General features: G+C 33.0%; 1 protein-coding gene across 2 annotated transcripts in view; it reads right to left on the bottom strand.

The window, feature by feature from the left end:
• The window catches only part of EPHA3 (EPH receptor A3), a 340,031-nt gene that overhangs the window by 20,078 nt on the left and 298,473 nt on the right, over positions 1 to 21,480 (bottom strand). For both annotated transcript variants that reach the window (XM_079155919.1, XM_079155920.1), the window contains exon 14: positions 123 to 272. In XM_079155919.1, the coding sequence (XP_079012045.1) occupies positions 123 to 272 (150 nt within the window). The remainder of the gene's footprint in view (positions 1 to 122; positions 273 to 21,480) is intronic.

Genomic DNA, 21,480 nt, shown 5'->3' with positions numbered 1-21,480 from the left:
CTAAGTGTTCAATTTCAATGTCACAAACTAGGAGCCACCTGGTTTCATTATGCTCCACTTCCTTGCACAGCTTGATCTTTTAATCTGAACTCATAACTCATAAACTACAAATACACACTTACATCCTGATTGGACATCTCCCAGTATGGTCTTTCTCCATATGACATCACCTCCCAGAGAACAATCCCGTAACTCCATACGTCGCTGGCTGATGTGAATTTGCGGTAGGCTATTGCTTCTGGTGATGTCCACCGGATTGGAATCTTTCCCCCCTTTGAGTATAAAATCACATCCATGTAAATGGGTAATACATAGAATATAGATGCAAAACAATCAAATCCAACACAATTTGCTGTGGTATTTCTGTTCTGAAAGGAAACGGGCTTCTGATAAAATATTTTGATATCCTATTTTAATATTCAAAGGATCATGCCACCTACAGCAAAATTACTTCCACAATTTGGGAAATTTTTAAAACCATACAAAAAAATAGAAAATCACTTAAGCATTGACATTTTATAGTAACTATGGCACATTAATTAATCATCTACAACTAAATAACCTAAAGTGAATGTAATACACTTTGATTTTTCAACTCAGAACTGAGATTCCACTTTTGTTGATTTAAAGTAGATTTATACTTAATCAAGTCATCTTAGTTCAAAAAAATTGTTAATATTTATAAACTTAGGTCTTGTCTTGACACATATTCACTAATAAACTCAAAATTATAGTTAAAATATGACTCTTTAATTTATAAATTGTCCATTTAAATGTTACCAACACAAATAAATGATAAATGTTTGAGGAGATGGATGTGCTAGTTACATGTATTTGCTCATTACATGTTGTATATCTATACTGAAATGTCACACTCTACCCCACAAATATGCATAATTATTATACAATCAATTTAAAATAAATATTTTATTGTTAGATATAATGATTACATTCTCAGGACTTATTGTCTAGAGGAAAATAATATTGCATATATGTGTTATAGGAGATACAAAGGTATAAATTCAAAGAATTTGCTCTCAAATTACTATACACATTTAATAAAGATCTATCACTGTCAACCATGTGGGAAGTACTATGCTAATCACTTAAAATGAGGCAATTGTAAGTAACACACTGGTCCTTTTGTTTGGAAAATGTCAGGCAAAAAGGCATGATAATTACTTGCTGTGAATAAATACAAAAAGGGAGCACATTTCTTTTCAAACTTTAGAGTGCATCAAAGACACACTTTTCTTAAAATGGAAATTCTGGTTCAGGAGTTTCAGTGTAACCACTGTCTGCATTTCCAATAAGCTCCAGGTGATTCTGGTTCTTGTGGTCTATGGCCCTTATACTGAGAAAATAAGAGGTAGTGGCAGTAGTTTCAAATGCTTAGACCAAATTCAGATTTGGGGCACTCAATATTTCAAGTATTTCTTCTTGATTTTGACAAAAACAGGCTTACAGGGTGGCACTTAGCAAAATCTAATCAAATGCCAAATGGAAACACTGGAAATACTTTCTCTTCCTTAAAGAACTCAGAGAATTAACAAATCAAATAAAGCTACATTCATGGTTCAAAAGAAATGAACTATTTTAAAATCTCAGAGATACTTTGACATGTTTTTAGTGGCCCGTCTTTCTTTTTTACTGGAACCAAACTACTGAAAGTATATAGATGGCAGGTTAAAAAAAGAAAAAGAAAAATGGAAAATCTCTTTCCATGCTGAAAATGCTTATCTGTTTAGAAATGAAAGGCATATATTTGTCATTAAGGTTCCTTGTTGCAATTAAAATATAAAAATTAAAAATAACATTAAGCTAATGTCAGTCATGAGCCTATTTATTTGGAATTGTTTTCAACCAGGATTAAAAATGGAACACACCAAAAATTTTTCATCCTTAGTCTTTCATCCTTATTTTTCAGAGAGTATTGAGCATAGTTTAACAAAATTTCTTAAAATTGTGAAATACTAAAAAGTGATTTTTTGGGGGAAGAAGATAGCAACACCCATATTTAAGCTTGGACAGAATCCAGGGTGATCTGAAGACAGATGTAAGGTTATTGGAGGAGTTTCTCCTGAGGTACGATGATACCCATCTCTTCCTGGGGATCTTTGCCCTCCTGAATCTTTTAACTTGCATGGGATTTGGTACAGTGTGTTCTCTAATGTAGCATGTGGTTACAGATTCAAGCAAATTATTTCCAGAAAGATTTTCAATCGATTGCTATTTGCTTTCACCTGTGTAAATCTTATTTTAAGGTTGTATAAAATGCAAATGAGAAATACATTTGGTAAAATGTATGGTCAATTATTTTAATAAAAGCATTAAATGTTTGAATTCTCTTCTCTTCCTGACACATTTTGTAACTGTTGCATTCTACAATGCTTGTTATTATACCAGCTTCTAATTTTTTAATATAGCAATTTCTTAGGTCTGAGAATGCAAAGATAATCATAGATTTAAGACCCTCACCCTTTCCCTAGCCAGGCATCCTGTAAATGATGCTATCTAACCCTGAGGAAATCAGGAGAATAAAAATCACTGAGGATTATTAATTATTATTTAGGCATTTTTGTCATTGTTAATGGACTTATAGGTGAAGCAACTACAAAATATCTTATCCTTAATAGAATATTCAATAAATGCTCTGTTCTTTCTTCTTTTCCAATCCCTTCAGTAGTTTGACAAACCTTTGTTAGTGGGCTAACAAATTTATGAAATGATGATCTAAAGGAAAGGTCATTGTCAACTACAAACCAATGTTCAAAGTTAGTAATGCTGTTTTTGTTGCTAAAAAAAAAAATACTAAAAAAGAATTTTTTAAAAAATTTCTTATTTTCCATGGTGAGCAAACATCAGGTCACCACAGTTTTAAATGAAAGCAAAATAAACCAACATTGTATACATTTAATTTAAAATTTAGAAAACAAACTATAGAAGAAATCTCAAACCAGCAAAATCAATTTGGAGTTTAATGGAGGTGAGTGTTTATGTTGTCACAATGTCTTCAGTTTCAAGAATATAGTTTCAAACCCTTTATGTTCAACATTAGTAAAATATTTCAGTAGAAGTTAATCTTGTAATATCCATTGTTGCAAGTAAAATCAGTTCCCAAACTCTAATTTGAAATCCCAAGTCTATGAAAAGTTGAATATATTATAAAGCTGAAATAATGAGCATAAGTCACTCTAGTGGAAAAGAGGTTTCTATTTAAATAAGTTATCCTGGCAAATGTGCAGAGCAGGCATTCAATAAATGCTCATTGATCTTAATTGAATCCCCTTTCTCATAAGTACATGCTGACTTCTTGAAAAGATATTGTTCCTTTTTTCCTGGGAGACAGTTCTCCTGCCTGCCTCCCTGTTACTAACAATTTTTTTTACTTGAACATCCTGGTGAAGGATGAACTCAGAAGCAAGATTTGGGAATGTCCTAGGCAGAATCCATTATCCTTGTGTTATCCTCCCCCTGTGAAAAGATCTTGCCTTTAAGCTTCCTCTTTGCATTCCCATAGTTTAAAATAGAATCTTAGTTTCTACCTGTCCTGCTGGCGTCCTGTTTATTATAAAGAAGTCTATAATTCCATCAAGTGGGAAAATGACTTATTTTATAGACAGTAGATTCTTTTGAGGATCTCTGATAATTCTCAGCATTTTAAAATGTGCATTATATTTTTAGGTAGCAAGTTGAATCTAGTTTCTCAGAATAAGTGTAAACATTTATATAAGAAGGAGCCAATATAAATATTTTAAAAAGCACAGCACAATGTATTTTTTAAATGTCCTTTCATTAAAACATTTTAATGGCTCCACAATAGTAGTGAATATAAGATTTACTGAGCATCATGATTTCAGTATTTCTAAAATTTTCAATCTTTGCCACAATACATAAAAATTCAGCATTTTAGACTCTCCATATGCTTTAACATTTTCATTTCACTTCATAAATAATATACATTCTACATCAATGACTTCAATATTAATATTATGGTTATAACTTTACCAACCTAAATCACCAAAATAATTTTAAAACATTTTTAATCTGTGCACATGGATACTATTCTATACCTTTGTAGAATAAGTCTAAGTAAAATTTTAAAGTAGAATAACAAAGGAAAAGTTAAGTTCAACCATTATTAGCTATGTTTTTGTCGTCAATATCAGGCATGATGTTTGTTATTTAATTTGATGTTATGTAGATGGTATTTTAAAATAGACACCTTATCATTAGAATACCAGCAGAATAATGTTATTGGGTCATATAAAATGGGTTTTTAAGCTAAATCACATATATTTTATTTTCTGGCATTTAAATTATTTTTAAACTGATAGATAACATTGTTTTCATTATACACAACATGATTGCTTGCAGTATATGTGCATTGTGGAATGGCTAAATCCAGTTAATTGACAAATGTATTACCTCAGATAGTTCTTGTTTTGTGGTGAAATCACACAAAATCAACTTTTTGAAATTTTTTTCAACATACAATATATTGTCATTTAAAAGAGGAATCACTTTGCTGTACGAATAGATCTCTTAAAATTTATTTCTAACTAATTATGCATAATTTTAGGAATATCTCCCTATCCCTCCACCCAGAATCTGGTAGCCAACATTCTACTCTACTTCTATGAGATAAAAAATTACTTATATATTTTTTAATTCTCACATAAAATCATTACAATAGTACATATTAATGGGATGATATGATGCTTCAATACTTGTATACATTGTAGAATGTTTAAGTCAGATTAAACATTTTATCTCCTCAAATATGTATCATTTATTTATGGTCAAAATTTTCACAGTCATTTCTTCTAGCCTTTTTAAAATGTGTTGTACATTATTATCAACTACAATCATTGTTCTATTGTTGAGAGAAATCCTAGTTCTTGGCTCGCAGCAGTTACTGTCTCAAGTGTGTAAACTCGCAGAGAGGAATATTCTGCTTTGACCACCTAGGAGTTAAACAACTGCCCCAAGTTGACCTAGTGTTACCAAGGGAACCTGTATAGGAGCCTGGTGGTCTGATCCCCTGTGGCACATTGTGATTGGACAAGAAACTTATAAAATGTAAACCTGTTCCTGCAATAAACAAGTTTGCAGGCTGCTCGCCACAAGCCTGCTTCCACCCAACTCTTGGAGTCTGGGGTCTTGACTCCATGGCCCTTACCTGTGCCTGAGCTAGTTTGGCACCACTACATCCTGTAAAATAGGATGCCAGAATGTTTTGCTTCTATATAACTATAACTTAATACCTAGTGATTGGGCTTTCTCAATCCCTCGACATCTCCACACACCTCAGCCTCTGGTAACCCACTACTCCTCTCTCAACTTTCATGAGATCAGCTTTCTTAGATTCCACATGTGAGTCAGATCATGTGGCATTTGTGTTTGTATGCTTGATTTATTTCACCTCACGTGATGCTCTCAAGATTCTTCCATGCTGTCACTAATGACAGGATTTTGAAATTCTTTTAATAGCAGAATAGTAGTCCAGTGTACACATATATTTCACATTTTATTCTTACATTCATATACTAACACACCAACTCTGGTGTACATGGGGATCATAACTGTCTTCCTACTTCCATTCTTTGCACATGTTGGGTACCTTGAGAACAAGGCTTCTCTAGAGAAATGACGTCAGCTTTTCAGACCAGATTATTCCTAAACTGGGGGCTTTCATGTGCACTGCCAAACGTTTAGCAGCAAGCCTGGATTTTCTTATCTAGTTTATATTTCTAATCTCCAGTTGTGGTGACCAAAAATGGCTACAGATAATATCAAATATCCCCTGGGGAACAAAAACATCCTTATTTGAGAGGTACTACTTTGATGGTATGGGACGAATCTCGAGCAACAAAAGGAAATAGTCCAAATGAGGTTCATGATTTATCTGTGATTTTATATAAACTAAGTGCAATGACATTTTTTTCATCACTCACTATTTTGAGGGATATTTTTATCCATTTCTGTGCTTTAACTTCAGTAAGAGGAAAGCAAGAATCCAATTTTCCATGGCTGATCTTCTAACATCTGGATTTTGATAACATAACAGTATCCCTTTTGTATTCTTCTCTTTTTCTTCCTTCCATTCCTCCTCTCCTCCCTCCCATATGTTTTTCCACATTTTTATTGGCTCTTCTCCCTTTTTTGAAAAGGGAATAATTTCCTAATGTTAGTGAAGCTTATTTTATAATTTAAGCACCATCAGCTAGAGCCATCAAGGACCTAGCACTTCCTTGAGATAACAAGTGTTTACACCAAGCACAAACACTACCTGTAACTGCAAATGCGCCAATATTATTGGTATAGAGAGACATCGGATGAGTACTTGAGGGTCCTGTTTGGTTCTGAAATATGGATGAAAGAAGCTGTGTACCTTAAATTCTAATTTAGACACACTTTATGATAAAGCTTTCTGCATTTAGGCTAGACATTTGTAGGTCTGAGACTATCGGACTAGAATAAGTTGAATATACAGATGTCTAACTACTAAATTTTCTGCAAATAATTCAGGACAGAACATATGCACTATTCTGCTTTTGATTCTGAACTCCCAAATCACTCTTCCTCTCGCACCATCTACCTCAACAAAATCAAGTTCATATCATTTGTTTCTGTTTTTGTTTCTATGTTCAGAAATTCCTTTTCTGATATATATAAATACACACACACACACTAGGGATATATATTAGATGTTTTAAAAATGTTCCACATATATACTAAATAGCATATATACATATAGACAACATATATATATATACTAAATTTTATATGTATATATACATATACACATATACTAAATACCTCTTTCAATGAGGCACGCAAAAATTTGGATTTAATAAGATAATATGATGTCATAATCTGGCATATGTTTTTTTCTACCACGGTAAAGTTATCTGATGTAAATTTATTGATGAATCTAAACTTTGGAATTAGTTGGTAATTTAAGTTTTTGTAGATAAAATACTACCAAGAACTTAGTATATTGTAAATGTACAACTAATTACTATAAAAATAATTTATTAATGTGCATGTTTGCCATATTTAAGCAGATTTTAAAATGAAGCATTTACTTGAAAGCTCTCTATGTCCACATGTATGCTCCCCAGTTACTTATGCATTTGAGAAAAGTTTCCAATGTCTTGGAGTCATCCCAGAATCACAGCATATGGTGGGTATCTAAAACCTCAATTGCAGAGGGACCTCCAATTCAAACATAACACAATCAAAAGTCATATGTCAAAATATACTTTACTGTCATGTATATCTAAAAAGAACAAAAAAATAAAGTTAACGTTTGCTCCCTATATTTGCAAGAACAAACCTAAAGGCCAGTTCCTCCCAACATTCAAGTGCATATAACTAAGTAATTTGGGGTAGAAACAGAGGGGGAGGTTTAGTTACTTCCTTCATTTGATTATGTAGGAATCAGAAGTTCATGGTTTCTGGGACCAGCTTTGCACTCCTACTTAATTTTTGCCAAGTTGCTTAAACTTTCTATGCAACTAATTTTTCATTCATAAACTAAGGCCAGTTAGGAATACAGAATTAGACTATATGCTAATTTTTATCCATCTCTAAGAGCTAAACAGCTTGAATGTCTTATAAATCTTAGCTTTCACCTTCCAGATTTTTACATTAAAACTATATGAATATCAAGAAAGCTGACATTTTCAATATTAATTACTTGGGCCTCCTAAAGATGGACTAACTTTGGACTAACTGTATATCTTTTTTTCTATTCTATCTGAATAAACCCTATAGAATTCTTATAGAAAAATTAAAGGAGATGAATAAAGACTATAAGCAAAAATTCTAGGGATTCTTTGGACAGAAGAATTACATAGTTGCTAAATTACATCCAGCACTAGTTTGGAGTTCAAAACTGTGTTCTGTTTGCTAAGAAACAGAAATTAGAGTAGGAATCACCAACTGAAACTGTTCTTGAAAGATCCTGCAATTCAGTTTTCTAAGCTTAATGAATTTAGACAGTTTAAATGAGACATCTGGCCAAAAGCCAGAATGTTCCAGAAGCTTAGCTGAAGTCAGCTCATTTGCTATGGGTTGGGCATACTTCAAGGTTTGATTTCTAAAGCAAAGGAGTGTAATTGATGAAATGTCTGGATGTTGAGACATAATATCTCATATCTGCCCCATCTTTTTTCTAATTATATATACCTATCTTTCCACACTGATTTAGGAAATGTTTTGCTGATTCACAGTTCACAATGCCTGCCTGTGAGTTCTGTCAGGTCATACTGAAAGTGACAAAGGACTCTGGAGAGTTTATTTGAGTAAATTCTAAATAATTGAGTATTTAACCTGGAGGCAAATTTTGGACTCTCAGGGTAAAAGTGGAAATACAGAGATAAATCATTTTGCTAAAGGATGTACCATCTATCTATTATCAGGGACTAAATTTCACTCACTGTAGTAGACAACAAGGGGAAGGACAATCTAAGAGGACTCCCAGGGGAAGCATCTATTCTAATCCCCAGTAGTTCAGATCTACACACCATTGAGAGAATAGTTTCAGCAGATGTTGATTGCCACAAGAGATCTGAGACAGATGATCCTTTAGGTAGCAAAAGTCCATCCCTTGAACTTTTGTGATTTTTCAACAATATATGAAATGATTAAGAATTGTTAAGAGTCAAGAAGATCTTAACATTGTAAGTTGCCATGTAACTATCCAGGAAATGAAACACAAATAAACAATATTTATGTCACTATCAGAATCACATAAAACAAAAGTTAAGGAATCTGATGTATAATATCTATCTTAAATAAAGAGCAAAATAAATATTGAGGTCTATGTTTAAATATATGTTCCAATATGGGTTCAGCATTTTTTAGGGTACAGTGAAGTTTTAAGTGCCAGATTTTGTGTTGTCTATATAACAAACCCTTAATTCATTATTTTAAAAAGTTACAGAAAGAGCCAAATCCATCTTGATCAGAAAGAACAAAGCAGAAGACATTATACTACCTGACTTCAAAATATACTGCAAAACTGTAGTCATCAAAACAGTATGTTATTTTCATAAAAACAGACACAAAGATCAATGGAACAGAATAAAGAGTTTAAAAGTAAACCTACATATCTATAGCCAATTGATTTTCAACAAAAGTACTAAGAGCATGCATTGGAAACGACTTGCTCTTCAATAAATGATCCTGGGGAAACTGAATATCCACATGCAGAAAAATAAAACTAGACGCCTTACAAAATTCACTAAAAATGGATTAAAGACTTAAATGTAAAACCTGAAATAATGAAACACCTAGAAGAAACTCATAAGGGAAATGTTTCACTAGATGGTCAAGAATTCTTTGGGCAAGACACCATAAGTGTAAGAATCAAAAGCAAAAAACATCTGATGATGGAGCTCAGTGGCCTAACACCTGCTGGCATGGACAAGGCCTTGACCTTGATCCTCAGCAATGCAAAAAAAAAAAAAAAAAAAAAAAAAATTCTTGTCCCCAAATTCAAAAATTAGATGTTTTAAAGTTATAATTGGCAGAAGAATGATTTTTCGTTCTGTTAGGTAACACTGGTGATTTAGTGCAGTGGTTGATTGCTTAAGTAGTGTGTCCAAAGCCTGGGTTCAATTCCCAGCACTGCAAGAAGATTAAAAAAAAAGTCATAATAAAAGCCAAAACAGACAAATGAAATTACATCAAACTAAAAAGCTTTTGCACAGAAAAATAAACAATCAGCAGAGTGCAGAACATATTTGCAAACTATAACATTTGATAAGGAGTGAATATTCAGAATAAATAAGGAATTCCAAACAACTCAAAATCAAAAAAATAAAAAATAAACAACCCAAAAATGGACAATGAACAGAAACAGACTTTTCTCAAAAGAAATACCTGGCCAACAGGTATATGAAAAAGTGCTTACCATCATTATTCAACAGAGAAATACAAATCAAAACCACAATGAGATACCACAATGAGATGGTTATTACCCAAGTGACTAAAGATAACAAACGCTAGCAAAGATGTGGAGAAAAGGGAATCGTTTCACACAGTTGTTAGGAATGCACAATAGTATAGGCCTTACCAAAAACAGTATGGAGATTCCTCAAAAAATTAAAAATAGAAGTATTTCCACTTCTATTAATTAATAACTATGATGCAGCATTTCCATTACTGGGTACACATTTGAAGGAAATGAAATCAGTATACTGGGGGGAACATTTGCACCCCTTGTTCACTGCAGCACTACTCACAATAGCCAAGAAGTGTAAACAATCTAAGGGTCCATTGATGGATGAATGGATTAAGAAAATGTGGTACATGAACACAATGGAATACTACTGAGCCATAAAAATGAATATGCAACAACATTGATGGAACTGGAGATCATTATGTTGAGCGAAATGAGTCAGGTACAGGAAAATAAGGACACATGATCTCATAGGTAGAATGACGATGCAAAAGATGAGAGTAGAATGGTGGTTGTCAGAGGCCCACAAGAGTGGGAGGAAAGGCGGGACAGGAAAAGGCAATCCATGGGTAGTGAGAGACAGCTGGACAGGAGCAAGAAGTTCTAGTATGCAGTTGTACAGTAGAGTGGCTATAAGGAATATCAGTACCTGTGGTTTTCAAAACTTTATGGGAAATTATTTTGAAAATTTTCACTATAAGGAAATGATAACATTTTGAGATAGATATGTTTAATATGATTTAAACATTACACAGTATATATATATAAATATATATATATATTTATACATATACGTATATGTATATAAATAAATATATAATGTATATTTGCATGTATAAATGCTATATATATTTATAAGTATGGTTTGTAATATATATTACATAACTTCATTGATATGTACAAGTTACACCATTAATATAATTTAATGTACAAGTTAAAAAATTTTAAAAGTTTAGTCTGAAAAAAAGTATGAAACTTTAGCACTCTGAATATAGTTTTACAAAGAAGGCATATTATAAGTAAAGTAGTCTGAAAACTCTATTTGAAGTAGCAGGTATTCTGTGTATTTGCAGTGAAAATAATAGAAATAATATTAGAACCATTCTAATAATTAAAAATAGAACAAAATTTGAATAAGGTTTATTTGTTTGATGTTGACAATTGAGAGATAAGTAAAGATGATTTGGTAGGTTGAGATACCCATAAATATCCACTGAGATATTGCTGATGTTGTTGAGACCCTCAGAAATCATGACAATGGTTCCCTTGGGTGTTCATTTTTAGTAAGCAACTGCTTGAAAAATGTGGCACCTCCAGAAACCTGGTCAGCAAGTGACAGGGAAAATCTCATGCAAACAGGGTGTGAACCTGACATATAGAATCATGGTAGAAAGAGTGATAGAGAAGAATGAGTCAAATAACCCATTCCAGACATGAAGAGGTAAAATTAGCATAGGGCACTGTGACAGAGGAGTCTGGGACTGATTACTTTAGGGTACATGAAAAAACTGCAAGTACTCTGTCATCACATATTTGCATCTATGGGATATTTGTAAGGTGACTGGAAATAATAAAGTAATTTTTACTAAACTTGCAGAGATCACCAACAATATAGACTGAACCAAACAACAGCAAAGATGAATCATTATTAGCCAGAATTAATCACTAATCTGAATTCTTAAATGGTCACCCTACAAATGAAGACTCTTGAAATCAGAGAAATGAGTAAAATTATTTATTAAAAATCAGAGTGAAATTAGCCTGTTTATTTAGCCTTCTTATAAATTAAGTCCTCCTTCACTCTCATTAGTTCTTTCCTCAAATGTCATTTTATCATAGAAACTCTAATCTTCCTGTTAAAATGGTACTCCCTGCATGTTGCCCACATTGCTCACCTTTCTCTAAGCCTTTGCTTGTTTTTTTAATGATTTGAGTCCCAACAGTAAAATGTGAACTTGAGGTCAGGGCTTTGTTTCACTTTCTGAGTCACCAGGCCCGGGTTAGTGCCTGATGTGTTGTACATACTCATATATTTGCTGAATAAGTAAATGATTGAATCATGTATTTTAAAGAAAACAGTTCCTGATAAAACTGTGGGTAATACATTTAGATACATTTATATACCCCCTTACTTCAAAATTATAGTTTTGATTTGCCACAAAATAAATCTGGATAGATCGTTGGTGAAATGTTCATGATATCTATCAGTCTAAAATGGGTGGCTAGAAAATGCTAAACTTCTGATTAAGTTTTTTGAAATATATTTTTAGTTTTAGATGGACACAATATCTCTCTTTTTATTTATTTATCTTTTCATGTGGTGCTGAGGATTGAACCCAGGGCCTCACATGTGACACAACTCTTCCATTGAGCCACAATCCCAGCCCTCTGATTAAGTTTTGATGCAACATTGATGACTAAAGTTACTAAATCATTTAGAACTTGTGGATTTATGAATAAATGGCTTTACTTTGTGAACCTACATACAGACATATTCATACATATAACTCTGGAGTAAATTTGTGGTTGACTTTATTTTGCTTGAAAGCTAAAGTATTGTTAGTATATGAAGGGCACTGATTAGATGTTTTGTTATTGTATGTTTTCATTCACATGTAAATGATATATGACATATATTACTTATCAAAATAATATACTCATTTCATCTCATACCATTTTTTGGATGTGCATAGCGAGAATATTTCAGATCAAGACTGATGTTTTCTACCATTTATGTTCTTAAAACAGTTACTATGAATAAGAATATTTAATCACTTAGTTTTAATAATTTTTTTTTATTCTGCAAATGAAGAAAAATAGAATGAAACTGTAGTAGAATATTTCTGGTATCAACTTTACAGAGTCACAGATCTAAAAGATAGACATATTATTTTGCAAATTAAGATTTTTTTCTGACCAAAGACAGGATGCTCTCAACCAATATAAAAATCCAGTGGGTAAGGCTGGGTGTGGTGGTGCACGCCTATAATTCCAGTGATTCAGGAAGCCGAGGTATCAGGACCACCAATTCCAGGCCACCCTCAGGAACTTAGCAAGGCTGTACTCAACTAAGTGAGACCCTGTCTCAAAATAAACAATACAAATAAAAAGGACTGGGGATGTAGCCCAAGGGTAAAGCACCCTGGGTTCAATTCCCAGTACCCCCCCACACAAAAAAATCCCATAGGTAATTACTAAGTATACTACATCAGAACAGAAATAGAAATAAAAAACATATAATAATGGAAAATATAAATAAGAGCAAATAAATTGGTTTTCTCAAACTTCCCTAAATAGTTCATGTAATAATTATTCTCCCAAAATGAAATTGAGGACCTGAGAATTGGATAGACTGACTACACAGCAGGTAAATTTTATGACATTGTACAGTTTCTCTAAATTCATCCCAAATAAAACAACAAATTAAGCACTATCATGTTGGGAATTAGATTCCATCTGTTTCAACATGAATATAAGTATGTTCATATGCATAGATGTATGCATACATCTATACAAAAATGCTAACAATCTCCTTGAAAAAAATTTCATAAGTGGAAAGATTGAAAATTTATTCAGTTGTAAATAATTCTCACCTTTGTTAACATGTTTCTTTTAGAGAAACAAATTGGTAGGCCAAGGCTAACAAACAAACAGGAAATATGTAATAATTATACTGAGATTCACATTCTGGGAAGCCAAACACAGGGACTTAATTTCACAGGGATTCTCTTCATAATATCCTTATGGAAAAGAGAAAAATCACACGAAGATGTATATTATACTTTAATCTGACCCTTTCCTAGCAGACATACTGTTGAGAATATGAGAGGCAAGAGTGATGTGCTTCAACTAGCATAGAAAGCAGCATGGGGTATAGATTTTTTGAAAATCTATACTCCAACAAAATAGAAAATTTTGAAGGCATCAACAGGTTTCTAGAGACATATGAATTGCCTAAACTGAACGAGGAGGACATAAACAATTTAAATAGACCAATTTCAAGTACTGAAATAGAAGAAGTCATCAAAAGCCTACCAACAAAGAAAAGTCCGGGACCAGATGGGTTCTCAGCCGAGTTCTACAAAACCTTTAAAGACGAGCTCATTCCAATACTTCTCAAAGTATTCCATAAAATAGAAGAGGAGGGAACCCTCCCAAACTCATTCTATGAAGCCAATATCACCCTGATACCTAAACCAGACAGAGACTCATCAAGGAAAGAAAATTTCAGACCAATATCCTTAATGAACATCGATGCAAAAATTCTCAACAAAATTTTAGCAAATCGCATACAAAAATATATTAAAAAGATAGTGCACCATGATCAAGTTGGTTTCATCCCAGGGATGCAAGGTTGGTTCAACATCAGGAAATCAATAAACGTAATTCACCACATTAATAGACTTAAAGTCAAGAATCACATGATTATTTCAATAGATGCAGAAAAAGCATTTGATAAAATACAGCACCACTTCATGCTCAAAACACTAGAAAAAATAGGGATAGTGGGAACATTCCTTAACTTTGTAAAGGCCATTTATGCTAAGCCCATGGCTAATATCATTCTAAATGGTGAAAAACTGAAAGCATTCCCCCTAAAAACTGGAACAAGGCAGGGATGCCCTCTTTCACCACTTCTATTCAACATCGTTCTTGAGACTCTGGCCAGAGCAATTAGACAAACCAAGGAGATTAAAGGGATACGAATTGGGAAAGAAGAACTCAAACTATCCCTGTTCGCTGATGACATGATTATATATTTAGAGGAACCTGGAAATTCCACCAGAAAACTCTTAGAACTCATAAGTGAATTCAGTAAAGTAGCAGGTTACACGATCAATGCCCGTAAATCCAACACATTTTTATACATAAGTGATGAATCTTCAGAAAGAGAAATTAGGAAAACTACCCCATTCACAATAGCCTCGAAAAAAATAAAATACTTGGGAATCAATCTCACAAAAGAGGTGAAAGACCTCTACAATGAGAACTATACAACACTAAAGAAAGAAATTAAAGAACACCTTAGAAGATGGAAAGATCTTCCATGTTCTTGGATAGGAAGAATTAATATTGTCAAAATGGCCATACTACCTAAAGTGCTATACAAATTCAATGCAATTCCAATTAAAATCCCAATGATGTACCTTACAGAAATAGAGCAAGCAATTATGAAATTCATCTGGAAGAATAAGAAACCCAGAATAGCTAAAGCAATACTTAGCAGGAAGAGTGAAACAGGGGGTATTGCAATACTAGATCTTCAACTCTACTACAAAGCAATAGTAACAAAAACGGCATGGTATTGGTACCAAAATAGAAAGGTAGATCAATGGTATAGAATAGAGGACACGGACACAAACCCAAATAAATACAATTTTCTCATACTAGACAAAGGGGCCAAAAATATGCAATGGAGAAAAGATAGCCTCTTCAACAAATGGTGCTGGGAGAATTGGAAATCCATATGCAACAGAATGAAACTAAACCCATATCTCTCACCATGCACGAAACTAAACTCAAAATGGATTAAGGACCTCGGAATCAGACCAGAGACCCTGCAGATTATAGAAGAAAAAGTAGGTCCAAATCTTCACCTTGTTGGTCTAGGACCAGACTTCCTTAACAGGACTCCCATAGCACAAGAAATAAAAGCTAGAATCAACCACTGGGATAGATTCAAACTAAAAAGCTTTCTCTCAGCAAAGGAAACTATCAGCAATGCGAAGAAAGAGCCTACAGAATGGGAGAATATCTTTGGCAATCATACTTCAGATAGAGCACTAATCTCCAGAATCTATAAAGAACTCAAAAAACTTTACTCCAAGAATTCAAATAATCCAGTCGACAAATGGGCTAAGGAAATGAATAGACACTTCACAGAAGAAGATCTACAAGCAATCAACAAACATATGGAAAAATGTTCAACATCTCTAGTAATAAGAGAAATGCAAATCAAAACCACCCTAAGATTCCATCTCACCCCAATTAGAATGGCGATTATCAAGAATACGAGCAACAACAGGTGTTGGCGAGGATGTGGGGAGAAAGGTACACTCATACATTGCTGGTGGGGCTGCAAATTAATGCAGCCACTCTGGAAAGCAGTGTGGAGATTCCTTAGAAAACTTGGAATGGACCCGCCATTTGACCCAGCTATCCCACTCCTTGGCCTATACCCAAAGGACTTAAAATCTGCATACTACAGAGACACAGCCACATCAATGTTCATAGCTGCTCAATTCACAATAGCCAGACTGTGGAACCAACCTAGATGCCCTTCAATTGATGAGTGGATAAAGAAACTGTGGTATATATATACAATGGAATATTACTCAGCCATAAAGAATGATAAAATTATGGCATTTGCAGGCAAATGGATGAAATTGGAGAATATCATGCTAAAGGAGATAAGCCAATCTCAAAAAGCCAAAGGATGAATGATATCGCTAATAAGTGGAGGATGACACATAATGGGGGGGAGGGAAGGGTTAGTGTTAGGGTTAGAGTTAGGGTTAGGGAGGGGGGCAAGTATGGAGGAAGGAAGTACTGTATAGAGGGTAAAGAGGGGTGGGAGGGGTGGGGGGAAGGGAAAAAATAACAGAATGAATCAAACAACATTACTCTATGTAAATTTATGATTACACAAATGGTATGCCTTTACGCCATGTACAAACAGAGAAACAACATGTATCCCATTTGTTTACAATAAAAAAAAAAAAAAAGAAAGCAGCATGGGGAAGTGTCTAAAAATTTTTTTAAGTATTGAGATCAAGCATGTTCTGATCTCTTCAAATACTCTCTCCAGTTTAAGATTTCTTAAAATACAAAATTATCGTGCATAGTTTCTATCACTTTAGTATCATGCCCATCACTCCCTTGAGATGTTTTAATGATGGGTGCTGCAGTTGGATGCAGTGGTTCACCCCTGCAGTGACTAAGGAGGCTGAAGTAGGAGGATCCAAGTTCAAGGACAGTCTCAGCAATTTAGTGAGGCCCTAAGCAACTTTTTGAGACCCTGTCTCAAAATAAAAAATAAATAAAAGGGCTGGGGATGTAGCTCAGTGGCAATGTACCCCAGGATTGACTACTGGGAAAAAAATTAAAGAAATGGGAGTTGCAGATACCCCCCCACCCCATGGCAGTGACATCAAATCAAATGCCTCTCATGATTCCTTGTGCAATCAACTGTCTACCTAAAGGCAATAATTTTCAGATGAAAATTGGGAAAGGTCTAATGTATTGAAGCACTGAATGATAATATCTGCATTGCAGAAACACCAGCTAGGTGAAATGTGTTGTTACTTATGGCACTGATTTATGAGGCAGATTAATCAGAATAAGTTTATCTGACAAGAATACTTCACTGCACTGTTTTAAATGATGAACGTGTTTTTTTCTGAAATAATCATAATCATAGCATACTAAATATATAAGATGGATATCTCAACTGAATAATACTGTTTTTAGTTTAAAAACAAATAAACAGACTTTACTATATATGTAATAAAGAGCTAGTTTTCTTATTTAGTACACAATAAAACTTAATGAGATGGGAAATTTCATCTCAGTCAAGACTATTTCCCAAAATACTATGTGCTTAAACAATTTTGATTATTGCTGTAAGTCACAATCCAGCTTTAACAAAAAATTCCAAGAAGAGTAATTCCCAAAACACTTTTGCAATAACAATGTTCCTGTAGTAAATACACATACCCAATATGAGAACTTAGAATGACAATTTAATTAGTTGTTTTGGTGCATTTTCTTACAAAAGAATAACAGCCCTATAAATTTATAATCAAATCATATATTAAGAGTAAATCAAAAACGTATTGTACTACACAAGACTTAGTATGAGACATTAAATCAATGATTTCTAAATTAATCTAGAAATGCAGATGCAAATTCCAAAAAGAAGCCAGGACCACCATGGATATTTTGAGGGAGTTTCAAGAAAATAAAAAATGAATACTGTAGAATTCTAAACCATTACATGTGAATAAATCCATTGGATGGTGTGGTTTTTAAGAGACTTCTGATACTGAAATATCAGTGCAAAGAGCCTGTTGTGTTTTTCTTAGAGAAAAGTTACAATGAGGAATTTTGACATAGTAGTACCTTTATTTTACTAAGAGCAAAAGAACTGGTCATTGGGACTTTTTGGCCCTGACAAAATAACCACCCTTGTAATTGAAACTCTGAAATTCAACACACTTATGTTCTCTAGAGAGCAGATGATCTAGATTTGGGCGGATCTTTAAAGTTCCCACCAAAGAAATTGCTCCTTTGCATATAATATAAGTCAAGACTTGTACTGGGAAAAGAATCCTCTCATTTAACAATTGGATGTGGCATAAAGATTAGAACCTGATTGAACTTATTTCAAATATAAACTTTTCATCAAATATTTTTATCAAAATTGGGAGTACTTTTTGAGTAACGTGACAACAAGGACAATGTAAAGAGGCATGATAATTTCAGGAATTATATTAGAAGCCCTTACAGCACAAGAAGGTTGTGAAGGATATCTTTATAAAGCACAGTATTACTGAGAAGAATAAGCACACTTTTTTAGTACAATAAATGTTATTGTTTAATGTAATATGTTGTCTCCTGGGATGATAGTCTAGTTATAAAAATGATGCTGTATTATAGAGCACTGGATGAATAATTTTTGTGGAGATCAGAAAAGAATTTAAAAGCTCTACTGAGGTAATTGCCCAGAATTTTCAATTTCATTGAGTATTCAGAGGTATAGTTTTAGTCATTGTTATAAATTTAATTCAAATAGCTGCAAAATTTAAAAAAATCTTGTATATAACACAGGATATATTATTAAAAATATTTACATTCATTAAAAAGTAAACCCACCACTCAGTATAATTGAAAATAAGAAAGGCAAAAAGTATAACATATAAATAAAACCATCAAGAGAGTGCCAACTCTTAAGTCATCTAGAAATATCCCCAGGACACTGTGCTGCTATGTTTCTGTGGTTCTGTTACTATTGCTGAAAATGAAACTCAATTTGCCAAATTAGGCTCTTTCATGAAGTGTGATATGGATTCCATGTGAGAGTCTTACCGTTGTTAACTGAGCTGTCAAGATGGGTAATTTATAAAGAAAAGAGGTGTTTTTGTTTTTTTAATTAGGAATCAACTTTTGGAATACAACAAAAACACAGCAGAAGTCTTCTGTCTTTAAGAACTATCCATTCTCTTGGATTTTCAGAGTGTGAAGAAAGAATTGCTTACATGTAGAAGGTCCCATTACCCACAATTTCACTTTCTATAGTTTCAGGTTCCTTCAGTCAACCATGATCCAAAAATAATATATGGGCACAGTGGCCCATGCCTGTAATCCCAGGCGCTCTGGAGGCTGAGACAGGAGGACAGCAAGTTCAAAGTTCCAGAAAGAAACAATTCATATGTTTTAAACTGGATGAAATTCTGAGCAGCCTATTGAAATCTCACAACATTCTACTCCGTCCCAACTGGAATGTTTCGTCAAGTGTACCCATGCTGTATATCTTACTTGCCTTTTAGTTACTCAATGATCTTTATTTTAATTAATAATGGGCAAAAATAAGTATGCTTACAGTACAGATTTTCCAGAGAAAAGGTATAAAAAAGATTCCTTTATGTGAAAAGTTGAAATTTCTCAATGTAATAGCTTAAAAAATGCAATATAAATAGTTTTAAGTACTCTGCAGTTTCTGGTATGCACTGGCTGTCTTGGAACATATTCATTGCAGATAAGGGGGAACTAATTTACTGCCATTAGAACTGCAAATTGATATATCATAGACAATTGGGCAATTCGAATATCAAAAATCCTCACATATTGCACACATTTTGATCCAGTGATTTTAATTCTAGATATTTATCTTGAAGAGATACTCATAGAGATAAACCATATATTAAGATGTACATCAGAGTATTATTAATAATATCAAAACAAATTCTGTACAAATAGAGCATTGTTTAAATAAATTGTGTAGGAGTAAAAACAGATTGCCATGATTATTAAATGATATTGTAAAAGAATACTTAATCATCTAGAAATTATGATTTTATTTTTCTATATCTGAAAATGCAGATTTCAAGATAATGTTGAATTTACATATAAAGAAAATACTGAACTAATTGATAGGTTGAATTTTTTATATCAGCATATTACAGTGTGATCTGTTTTTGTAAATATCTGCAAAAATGCATAGAAAATATTTTGAAAGGATAAACTAAATATGTTAATGCCTCTTATTCTTGGGTGGTATCAATACTATAATTTTTATTCTTTATTTCTATTTTCTGAATTTTCTTTGTAAAAATTTTTTCTATAGAATGGGATTTCAAAGAAATCTAACAAATACTGAAAACAATTCAAATGCATTTTTAATCAAATGGATGCAAATGAAAAGGATTGTAAATAATTTCTCCTGATAAGTAAATGTTGAAAATAATGATAACACCTAGTTTTATCAGGAGTACAGTGAATTGTACTTTTAAAACAGGCACAGACTGGCTAGGTATGGTGGCACATGCCTGCAGATAACAGGGGCTAGCTACACTAGGGCAGGAGGATTGCAAGTTCAAAGACAGCCTGAGCAATTTAGGGAGGCCCTAAGCTACTTACTGGGACCCTGTCTCTAAAACACAAAAAGGGCTGGTTATGTCTCAGTGGTTAAGTGCTGCTGGGTTCAATCCCCAGTTAAAAAAGAAAATAAGCAGATTCTTTGACAAAGATAATCCACTTTTAGGAATGTGTTACAAGGATATCATTAGGCCTATACAATTATGAATATTGACAGATTATTTATGTACTTGTCATTTAAAATATTCATAGTAGATAAAATAATATTTGCTCATTAAGTATAGTTTGCCTTAAAATATGAAACTGAAAAAGGAATATATACATCAAGTTGTTAAGGATGAGAACAAAGACTATTGAATGTGAAATACACTCAAGAGGTAAACATTAAGGAAAAAAACATGGTATAAAATGGCATAATAAATAATCCTACTTTGCTCAACTGTTTGTATATATAGGAATGAAGAAAACTCTTAAAAATTGATTCAAAAACAAATATTCTCTAGGATTGGCAGAATTATAAACAACTTTTTTCTTTTTTATTGCTTTGTATTGAAGTTTTATAATATGAACATATGTTATTCATGTAAATATTGATTTTTTAAAAAATGCTTTTAAATTAAGCCTGTAGGATTGGCATTCTGAGATTTTATCAAATCTGTTTACTTAAGGTGACTCAATCATCGATAAAAAAATGGGTAGATATAATGTGTCAGTATTTTAGGCATGTGAAAGTTTTGCTGCCGTTTGGGGGTATTTATTATACTAAATATCTAAAAATGGTATTTCAGAATTTAAATAATTACTCATCTTTTAAATAGTGGTCATCGTTTTACCCAGAATAATGTTTTAATTTTAACCTTTTTTTTTTTTTTTTTTTTTTGGTATTCAGGATTGAACCAGGGATACTTTAC

This window comes from Sciurus vulgaris (genome assembly GCF_902686455.1).
Source record: "Sciurus vulgaris genome assembly, chromosome: 10".
Lineage (NCBI taxonomy): Eukaryota > Metazoa > Chordata > Mammalia > Rodentia > Sciuridae > Sciurus > Sciurus vulgaris.
The sequence above is the reverse complement of the archived record's forward strand: the minus strand, read 5'-3'. Positions and strand labels throughout refer to the sequence as shown.